Source organism: Melopsittacus undulatus, chromosome 5 (genome assembly GCF_012275295.1).
Source record: "Melopsittacus undulatus isolate bMelUnd1 chromosome 5, bMelUnd1.mat.Z, whole genome shotgun sequence".
NCBI classification, from domain to species: domain Eukaryota; kingdom Metazoa; phylum Chordata; class Aves; order Psittaciformes; family Psittaculidae; genus Melopsittacus; species Melopsittacus undulatus.
The window spans coordinates 36,512,094-36,523,246 of NC_047531.1; the positions used below are offsets into that span (position 1 = coordinate 36,512,094).

The 11,153-nt window shown below is 55.5% G+C and overlaps 1 protein-coding gene across 1 annotated transcript; it reads left to right on the forward strand.

Moving 5' to 3' along the window:
- The first annotated feature begins 807 nt into the window (after positions 1 to 807).
- On the forward strand, positions 808 to 1,390 carry LOC106023322 (myotubularin-related protein 5). Its single transcript, XM_034063304.1, is given in 4 exon segments — positions 808 to 820; positions 823 to 899; positions 1,014 to 1,243; positions 1,384 to 1,390. Coding segments are annotated over 4 exon segments (327 nt in total).
- The last annotated feature ends 9,763 nt before the right edge of the window (positions 1,391 to 11,153 follow it).

The window sequence follows — 11,153 nt, forward strand, 5'->3', positions numbered from 1 at the left end:
CTGTGCAAGCACTGCTCAGCAATAAAAAGCATCCCTGCGTTATCAACACTGTTTACAGCACAAAGCTAAACCACAGCCCCATACCAGCTACTGAATAGAAAATTAACTCTGTTCCAGCCAACATGAGCACAGTGAGGACCAAGTAAAACTGGTTAGATGCCTTCTGCAGATGGTGAGTGCTTCCCTCAGCCCCACAAAAGGTATAAATGCTAATCTCAGCCTAGGCATCTCATTGGAGACCACAGAGAACCAGAGTCCTCACAGCCTGATGCTCCTCAGGCTGTATCTCAGGATTCACTTCCAAATGTCATCGAATCATAGTATCATCGAACAGTTAGGATTGAAAAGCTTGAGATCACCTAGTTCCAACTTTCCTGCCATGGGCAAGCAGCATCTCTCTCTGTGGTTACAAATGGAACCATCAATGTGAAAGAAGAGGTGAAGTGTAGGATTACTACGTGGAGAAGACACTTTCCAAGGGCCCCTCCTATGACTGGGAGCTGGCACAGGGGCAGCTGGAGCTGGTGGAGGATGCGGATGACAGGACACTGGAGCCCCACAGACCAAGCACAAGATCATCTGGCTCTGCTACAACAACCAGAGCCACGTGGAGCCTGCAGCCATCTCCAAACTGCTGGAGGTGAGCATGGCCCATGAGGAAGCACCATTGGTGTCTCCACAGTGGGGTTGTGGCAGGGTTGGTGTTGGTTGAGGCCCAGGACACTGACAGTGGTCCCAGCATCTTGTCCCCTCCTAGTGTGATGCCTGAACACCCCTCGCCCCCGCCAGGAACTGCACAACCTGGAGATGGAGCTGGGCAGATTCCAGAGCACTGGAAGGACTCGTGGGACAAGGTGAAAGCTTCCCAGTGCACCAAGGCGCAGCAGGAGGGCAGCCGGGTAGGTCCGTGGAGGGGCTGAAGGGGTGGCTGTGCCCAGGGTGCCCCATGCAGCGGGTGAGGGTGCTGGGGTTTGGGCACCCTCCTCCTCACGCCTTGGTCTCTGCTCCCGCAGACCCCCAGCTCCCTGCTGCTGTCCTCGGGCCTGGCCCACCACCGCCGCCCGCTCGGGGTGTACCTGCAGGAGAGCGGCGTGGGCTCCACGCTCAGCCTCAGCCCGGACAGCGACACCAGCAGCACATCCACCCCGTCCAGCGGGAAGCTGGGTGAGCGCAGCAGCACCAGCACCCTCTGCAGCCCGTTCCACACGTCCGAGAGCGAGAACAGGCAGGAGCAGGGCCCAGGGTGCGGGGGGGGGGGGGGGGGGGGGGGGGGGGGGGGATGGGTGCTCTGTGGGACCACGGTCACCTCCTGTCCCCACTGATGCCACAGACTGAGCATCCCTCCTCTCTCTTCCTTCCTAACGTGCTGCCTCATCCTTGCAGCTCCTAAGAGGGGTCTCTGGACAAGAAAGGACCTTCATGAAACCCTGGAAGCCTCACTGGTTCATGCTGGATAAAACCAAACATCATGTACGGAGGGGCAGGGAGGCCCGGGGTCTGTCCATACTTCCATCCCTCCATTCCTCAATCCCTCCATCCCTCTGTTCTTCCATCATTCCACTGGTCCATCCATCCTTCCATCCATCCATCCATCCATCCATCCCTGTCTCCTTCCTCTGTCCCTCCTTCCATCCCTCTCATGAGCTCTGAGCACGCAGGACATCTCCCTGCAGCTGCTGTACTACGACAGCCGAATGGACATGGAGCACAAATGAGTCATTGACCTGGCTGAGGTGGAGTCCGTCATCCCGGGGCCCCCCACCATGGGGACACCCAAGAGGGTGGATGAGAGCCTTCTTCGATGTGAGTGTGGTGCTGGGCTGGGCTGGGCTGCAGTGTGCGGTGCCCCAGGATGGGTCTCCGGTGCCTCAGGGCTGGGTCTGGGTGCCCCGTCCCCCCCTCACCTTCTGCCTCCTCCTTTGCAGCTGAAGATGCCGGAGCACGGCTACAACTGCTGTGCCCAGGACGTGCAGGGGCGCAGCAATGGATCGACCGCATCCAGAGCTGTTTGCCCGACGTGGGAGCGCGGGAGCCCCTGTCCGGGAGCAGGGTCCGGGCCCACGGAGCAGCGGCAGCATCGGAGCCGGGGCGGGGATCGGCTGCGGGTGAGGCCCTGGCCTCGGGGCTGGAGCCGCGGCTCCGCGCTAGAAGGTGCTGGTGGAGGATCCCGTCGTGTTGAAGCAGGCCCGGGATGAGCCGGGACGAGCTGGGATGAGCAGGAGCTGGCTCCGCCCTGTCCCATCCAGGCCTGTCTGAGCCCTGTAGTTACTGTGTCCTCCCCGCACCCCACTGCAGCCCCCACCCCGGCATTGCTGGAAGAGGCAGGAGCTGCCCTCCTCATCTTCCCCGTGGCTTGCCTGTCCACCGAGCAGCCAGGGGGACCAGCCCCGCACCCATGCCTCATAGTGCAGCACCCACCCCGCTCCCACATTGCTGGACCCAGGGACCTGCCGCTCAGGTGCCGGTGCTGGTGACTCGCTGAGCACAGGGACTGTGCTGCCCATCCGGTGTCCCCTGGGCACTGTGGGCAGGGGGTCCCGGTCTTGCACAGCAGCCGCGGCCCATGGCTGGTGGTGGTTGGAGCTCTGGGCCCCGGGCTCGGGCCGTGGCCGTGGCTGTGACAAAGGGGCTCTCTGTCCCCGCTGGGAGCAGTCCCTACCTCCACGGTCAGGTTTGCTGTCATGGCGGGGTTCATTCCCCACGGGAGGTGCCACCTCTGTCACATGGCGTCAAGGGGGGAAACCAGCCCTGGCCCTGGGGTCCCTGTGCCAGCGGGGCTGGGATGGACACTCCAGTCCCCGTGGCACCGGCTGGTGCCACCCGGGCTCTTTGCACAGGTCGCCCCCCCGCCCCGGGTGGCACCGCTCAGCGCTGCCCCGTGTCCCCCCCACCTGAGGGCCCTTCCTGTTTTCCCCCCCGTGCTTGTGCTTTTAGGGGACACTGAGCAGAGCGGGGCTGTCCTGAGGGATGCTGCAGGTCCAACCCCCCCTTCCTGCATGTCCCATGTCAGTGCAAAGGGGAATCTCGGTACAAGCGACTCCTGCATCTCCCCCCCCCGCACTGGTGTGACCGCTGGAGGGGGGGGCTTGACTCACCCAAAGGGGTCCCTGCCTCCCCCCCCTTCCTGTCTGTTTGTAAGGAGGACAATGTTTTATTTCAGTGCAGAGATCTCCGCACACTCTGACACCCCCCCCCCCCCCCCCCCCCCCCCCCCCCCCCCCCCCCCCCCCCCCCCCCCCCCCCCCCCCCCCCCCCCCCCCCCCCCCCCCCCCCCCCCGTTGTACAACCACAGTGCGCAGGGGCCGGAGCCGCTGCAGTTATTGAGGTGCCCGTGCATTGTGCCCCAGGCCCGGCCCAGCCGCGGCAGAGAAACTAAGGTTGAATGAAAACGGTAATACGGGAGGGGCCTTAGGACAGCAGTATATGGGGGCGGGGGGGGGGGGGGGGTGCGGGGTTGCCGCTGTCCCGGTGTCACAGGAGGCTGCTGCACCACACTGGAGATGTGCCCACCCTGCACCCCCTGTGCCAAACAGGGACCCTTGTGCTGCCTGCACCCAGAGCAGGGTGCTGTGAAAGCTGGAAAGGAGCCCAAACCCTGGTACCAGCCTGGTGCTCCCCCATCACTGACGGGGTGGGCACTCTGGGACCAGGACAGGAGACACCAAACCTGCATTTGCTTTCCCTTGACCAACCACCACAACTGCTTCAGTAAATGCAGCCCAGTGACTTCAGGCAGCTCTAATAGCAAACCTACCCACCAGGATGGCTTCAGTGTCACCACAGAGGACTGAAGGATCCCCAGGCCTGAGCCAAGGGGATGAGTGCTTGAGGCCAGCCCTGCTCTGCCCCAGCACTGATGGCTCCTGTGGGCTTTGGGCACAAGACTCCTGGGACTGCGCTGCTCTTACAGTGGAGTCAGCACAAGGGACCAGGACAAACAGAGCCAACAAGTGCCAAAGCTGCTGCTGGCCAGAGCCTTGGCAGGGACCAACCAGGGTCAACAACCCCTGCTTTGAGGGTGGGGGAGAGAATGGGCCCTGCAGCACCTCACCCATCCATCAGCTGCAGACACCAGGGGTGCATCCAGCACCAGCAACCCCAGAACAGCACCGCAGCAAGTGGCGCTCACAGCACTGGGTGCTCAGCCTGCACCGCTGCTGCATGAAGCCATTGCACTGCCTGGGCAGAGGGTGGGATGTGGCACAGCCAGGACTGAGTGTGTCCTGCAGAATGGAAGTGTTCAACCCCACGCAGACACAGCCTCAGTGCCATGGGTTAGTGATGGCCTTGGCAGTGCTGGGAGCGGCTGGACAGGATGAGCTGAAAGGGCTTTTCCACCCTGGCCGATGCTGTGACTATGGAGGACTCCACCACCATCACGTGAGTTTTGAGCTTTTATTGATAGTTGGAATTTACAGCCTAAAACTGACAACACAGAGATGCAGAGTTTGGGTTTTTCTTCTTTTTTCTTTTTTTTTTCTTTTTTTTCCCTCTTTTTTACAAAAAAAACAAAACCAAAAATAACCAAAAGCCACCAGCATCAGATTGACAATAGAAAAGTTCCGACAGTTGAGAGAGACTAAAAGTACATCTGGAATTACTCCCAAAATAAAGGGGGAAAGGCAGTAATCTCAAATCTGTCCCTTGTATTTACACAGACACGGACGGAGCTCGCAAGGACCCGGCTCAGCAGTTAAGGGCAGTCGGCATCATGAGAGTAAAGGCCCCCTCATGTCATTGCACTCCATCACCCACTCCATCTCCTACCCTTCCCAGCTCAGAGAAGCCACTCGAAGCCAGAGCGGGATCCATGGAGGACCCGGGGCCCACTCCCTGTCCCACAGCAGCCCCGGTACCACCCACGGCTGCCGCCACTGTCACTGGTGCTTATTGCTATAGAGTCATCTCCCCCATGGCCACCAGTGCATGGGCTGGGCTGGGGCAAAGGCATCGACTGAGCGCCTGATGCTGCTGTTCCTGCCCCTCCCGAGCGGATCCGTTGGGAAGCTTGGCATCTGGTTCCCAACAGGCAGATTTCCAGGGAAACTGGGCCCTCAGGACACTGAAACCAGCCAAAGAACATGTGCTGGGATCGTGTTGAGCACGCAGCACTGCACAATCCAGCTCATCCTAATGCATCAATCCCCAGCAGCCTGCAGCCCCTTCCCCAGCCTGCACCAGCGAATCCAAGGGATCTCCTGCTCCATGTCTCAGGAAGGTTTCACCTCACATCCCCATGGCCCAGCCTTGAGCTCTACTCTGCTGTGCCACAGGGGCTGTGGAGGTGGCTCCCTCCATGGTCTGATCCCCAATGAGAAGTTGCAGCACAGAGCAGAGCCCCAGAGCGGGGTCCTCCCGGCCAGAGCTGTGCTCCCAGTGGAGATCCTGGATGCACCACCCTGTCCCCAGGCTCCAACCAGCCCCGCTGCATCCCAGCACCTCCCAGACCTCCTGCAGATAAGCAGTTCTTCAACAGAAACAACTGGGTTGGTTCAGTTTGAGTTTAAAGAAGCATTTGGGGACCTGTGGCCTAAGGGAGCCACGGGTGGGTTTCAGGGAGGACAGACCTTGAGTAAGAGGTTTGTGCTAACAGTCAAAAAGCCAAATGTCCCGGCTCTTGAGTCAAGTCTCATCCTTTGACCTGATCACCACACGTCTGAACTGATGCCGAATGGAAACCAATGGGGGTTCTGGACAGGCCCCAGAGAAGAAATTCCAGAGGCTCCAATTCAACAGAGCATGGACCAAGAGGAGGTGGCAAAAGGACATTAAATATTCTGATTGCTTCCGATGTGCCAAGTGCAAATGAACTGGTTCAGGGATGGTGTCCTGTGGGGCTGGGAACAGCGAAGCCTAAGGAGGAGGATTCTGTTTGAGCGGATACACCCTGGAGGAGAAATCCTCATTAGAATCAGGGGGATTTTAATGTGCAATAACGTCACCCACTCCATGGAGATCCATGTGTGTGCACGTACACACACACGTAGGGGATGCCTGTCTCAAGCACTGCAAAATGGATCTAGTGCCAAGTGGATCCCAGTGCCAAAGGGAGCGGGTACCAAAGGGATCCAGTGCCAGTCCCAGGGTTGTGGTGAAGGAAAAGGTTTAGAAAATCCCAGCTCAAGGAAAGGTTCTGTAGAAGCCCACATCCGAGCTGGAGCTGCTCAACTTCACTCACATCCCAGCCTGGGCGCATGCGAAAGGCAGAAACAGAACCGGACACAGAACAAGTCACAGCCCAACGGCCTCCTTTGCCATGAGCCTCGCTGAGGAGGCACCAGACGGGGACACCAAGAGCATGCCTACTGCAGGGCTGAGAGCACCCCCCGGGGAGAGCGGCAACCAGAATAAACCAGAATGAGCCAGGATTTCATCTTCCCAGCACCATGGCTGGGGAAGGGCTAAAGGTTGGACACAGGGGCTTGGAGCAACCTGCTCCAGTGGAAGGTGTCCCTGCCTGTGGCAGGGGTTGGGACTGGAGGAGGTTTAAGGTCCCTTCAACACAAACCATCCCGATCTTGAACTGAAATTTCTTCCCAGCCCTCAGCCCCATGGAGTGAGCTCCAGCACATCCTGCCCGTCCAGGAACCTCCCTGGTGTGCCCAGTACCATGGAGACCTTTGACTGTACCAATGCTGACGCCGGTTTCAAAGGTGCACACTTACTGATCATCAGTGCAAACCCCAAAGCTCTGAGAAAAATAGGTTTAAGGTGATTTTAGAAATATATATATATATATAAATAGTCCCTATATACATCAACAACAGGAGATGATGAGCAGAGGGAGGGATGAAGAGCCAAGGCCGTACAAAGCCGGTGCTCCCCAGCCAGCAGCACCTTCCACCGACCCCATATCCTGCGGGGATCTTGGCCCAGCAGCTTCCACATGACAAATAAACTGCCCTTCCCTGGTACAACTGCTGCAAGCAGAGAGGGGAGGGGATGCTGCGAGGAGAGCTTCTGAACTACATGGGAACACTTCAGGCACAGAGAGCAGCAGGAAGGAAGCTTCTCGCTCCAAAGCTGCTCTGGAAGGCTGGCAGAAGAAAGAGTTTTCTTCCTTGAAACTGGGTTGCAACTGGATGATTGTAAGATCCTTTCCAACCCAAACCATTCCATGATTCTATGATTGAAAGCCCAACAATCCCATTAATCACACAGTCTCTTCTGTTCTCTGCTGTGTCATGGCCCAAGCACACAAGTCTTGGGTTGCTCACGTCCTCGGGCAAACAGAAGCAGTGGGACAAGGTAACGCTTCCATGGGTGCTGGGATAAGATCCATGGGGTGACCAGGTGCTTGCAAACTGGCCGTGAGTCCATTAGCACTGAGGACCGAGGGGTCTCCAGGCTGCCCCAATGCAAGCATTGTGCTGCCTTTCCCCCAAACCCACCGCAGGGTGCCCACCTCCAGCCCACCCAGGAAAGCGCAATTCAAGCCCTGGGTTAAGGGGGGATTACAGACCTACACAAAGCCACTGCTCCTGGAGCCTCCCCAGTGGAAGCCCTGCCTGTGTGGTGGCCGTTCCTTCACCCCATGCTCCCGAGCAGACCCATCCCGTGGCTCCTTGCTGGATCCACTAAGGCTCAGTGGGGCTGGGAACCTCCAGCCTGGCCAAGCACCAGGGCATCCCAAGCCAAGGGAACCCCTCGGCTCCCTCCAGCTGCAGCCATCGGTGGGGAGGTGGCGCTGGATCCGCTCCCAAACATACAAGACCAAGCCATCAGGTTTTAGGGCTTCATCACAGCCCGAGCTGTGTGCTAACACCTGGGTCACTACAGGCCAGCAGAGGCCTGTCACTGGGATGCTCCCAGGTTGGACCAGTTGTATGCCCAAGGATGAGCCACATCACACCAATGACACGCACCCAGTTAGACCTGCAAGCCACCAACACAACAGAATGGCTTCAGTAAACACCCATGCTCTCCCCTCTCCCAGTAACCTACCCGCTATCCTGGGAGCACACTGTCAGAAACCCCAGTTTGCAGTGAAGCCACCTCAGAACCTGACCCACATCCCCAGCTCATGATCTACAACCAGCCCCAAGCCACACAACAGGCCTGGGGTGAAGCCAACGGCCACAGCAAGCTCCAACCTTCATGTGCATCAGCTCAACACAGAATGTTCTAATGTTCCCATTACCTTCTATTACACCAGTATCATGCTGCTGTTTAAGGTTGGAATAAGAGGGAGAAGCTGGTGGGCGGCTTCCAAAGCGTTCCCCAGAGACTTTTCATTCAGAAAAAGCAGAATTCAGAGGAGGGATATTTATAGTTCAGAAGGGAAAACTATTTACATGAGAAAGGAGGATTTAATTTAAATTACACGTTAAATAATAAAATATTTCATATTAAATATTAGTTCTATTTCAACACAAAACCAGGTCTCATCAGTTTCTAGGTGACTTGAAGCACAATTTCCCCAAGATCTGGAGCACATACTCAACGTACAATTTTCAGGTGCACACCAATGAAACATTCCGAACGGACAGGAGGACACACATCACATTCACTGTTACTGCTCCACATCAGAGGCTCTGCTGAGCTATCCCCCATCGTGTGATCTCCATCATCCCTTAAGGAAAGGAGCCCCATGGCGTTATCTCCATCATCCTTAAGGGAAAGGAACCTGCTCTCCTTGCACAGCCCCATCCTCAAGGGCAGCCCATGGACCTTCTGCTTGAAGGTATCGACCCCCAAGCCACCCCCTTCCTCCTCTGTTGTGAAATACCAACACACCAGTTGGTGAGGATGATGCTACAGCATCAGCCAACTCCCAGGCTCTTTCCCTAATGCTCCTTGAGTCAATGGTCTGGCTTCACGCAAAGAAAGGTGAGAGTCCCCAGTGCAGCCCCTGATGAAGACAACCCTGGGGCTTGGCTGGGATGCTCAGAGGGGCATGTAAAGAATCCACCAAATGGCACAAGCAGCTCTGAGGTTGGGAAGGAGGAAGAGGAAGAAGAACACAAGGAACACAAACACCTTTTGTTGGGATCTGGATGGATATAAGGCACTCAGAACAACAGTGGGGTATTGGAAAATGATCACTGGGATCCTTCGGCGCATCGTGTTCTCCTTCCCTACTTCCTGCCTGCCTGGAGATGAAACATGACTTGGCTGCAAAGCTGGAATGAGAAGAAATGACTCTGAAGTAAACCAAAGGCACCCGGTGTTTTTAGAGCTGGAATTCTTATTGCTGATCATTGGCTTGCCCTGGAGGTTGTTGAGTTCTCCCAGGGCACTCAGTCATCAGCTGGAATGCCAAGAGGGTGAGCTCCATGCTGGAGCAGGGATGGGGTCCCAGAGGGGAATGGGGTGACAAAGCTGACCCAGCCAGGGCAACCCCAACTGCACGGGAGGATTCCATCAGAGCAGTGATGGTAGATGCTGCCAATGCACCTTGGAGCAAGAAAGACAACGCATGTACTTGGAAGATGATGCAATTCTGCCCTGATCCCATGACAGAGTTTCTGGGAAGGCAGGCAGGAAAGGATGCTCTTGTGGATTTGCACCATGAAAGGTAAAGTATGGAAGTGTGAGAAATGAGACAAACTGAAGACAAAAACCCCACCAGCTCTGTCCCAGGCAGGAGCTGGTGGTATCTATGTGAGCACAAATGCCTTTTCTTGGTCAAGTTCCAGCAGATACACTGAGGTTTAAAGGGGCAGAGAGGGATGTGATGCACGAGATGGAAATGAATCACAGATTAATAGCACATGTATCACAGGAAGGAACTTTGTGAATGGAAACAAAGGAGTCCCCAGTCCTTTAAACTCTCCCATCCTGTGCTTTGGCCAATTCATTTTAGGAAGGAAAGTCTGTTCAAAGGCTCAAGCCGAAAGAACACGGAGCTTTGAGAACTGCTGCAAAGACATTCACATAGAGAATGAAGATACTCTACAAGGAGAACGTTCCAATCTCAAACCATGGATGGGAACCAAACACGGAGTTCATGACTGCAACTCTATTAGTCACAAAATACTCTGATTTTGCAATGTTTTAATGTGACATGCATTCACGTTACTGTGTATCTCATGTATGTTACACTCCAAATGTACACCAATTTCTAGCATGAGGTAACCAATGGTTTCTGTTCTTTGATTCTGAAAGGGTGAAGATCACAGAACCACAGAATCCCAGACTGGTTTGGGTTGGGAAGGACCATGAAGCCCCATCCCTGGCAGTGTTCAAGGCCAGGTTGGACACAGGGGCTTGGAGCAACCTGCTCTAGTGGAAGGTGTCCCTGCCCATGGCAGGGGTTGGAGCTGGAGGAGCTTTAAGGTCCCTTCCAACCTGAACCAGTCCCCAAGTCGATGATCCTATGAGCAGGGAAAGAGTTAAAGTGCAAAGTCACTGCTCCTTGGTGAGGATCCCTGAACACAAGTGCCACCAAACACGAGGAGCATGGTTCCAGCTCCCAGGCTCCCTGTCCCTCCTTTCACACAGCCTGTGTCCAGTAAGGACCACAGGTGGTTCTCAAGACCTATTTTGTAAATCAAAGCCCAGATGATGCAGCACCAAGATCACACACCTGAACAAGGACAGAGCAAGAGCAGGACCAGGACCTCGCCATGAGCCACCCAGCCCAGGCCAGCTCCAACACAACATCCAGCATTTTGGCAAAGAATTTCCATGGGCTGACCAATGAATGAGAAACAATTCCATGATGTGCACGATGAGAAGTCTCTGATTAGCATTCGCTGTGCCTGGAGCTAATTGTGTTTCAAGTCTAGTTCCATTGAAGAGCTACTCTAGGAGACACTTTGGCAGTCTCCAGCAACGGGATGCGATGGTGCTGAATTTGAGCTTACTCAATACCCACCAACAGTGGGAGATTCTCTATAGTGTTTCTAGAAGTCCTAGAAAGTTCTGGAAAATGAGCCACAAACATCAAAATTCTACAATAAAAGAGTTTAATGGTTTACATCTGTTCAAATAAGTTGAGAAACTAAAAAACAGATGGGGAAGATCTGTCCTTTACAAAAGCCCCAACGTCAGGGGGAGGAGTAGGATCCTTCTCATCAGCATCAAATAGAAAAATAAATCTTATATAGAGGTGCATCTCACAAACATTTTTATGTACACACTGCGGAAGGTGACAGAGAACAGTCACTAGTAAAGACGTGAGGGAGGTGGGTCTGGTCACCACGATGGCC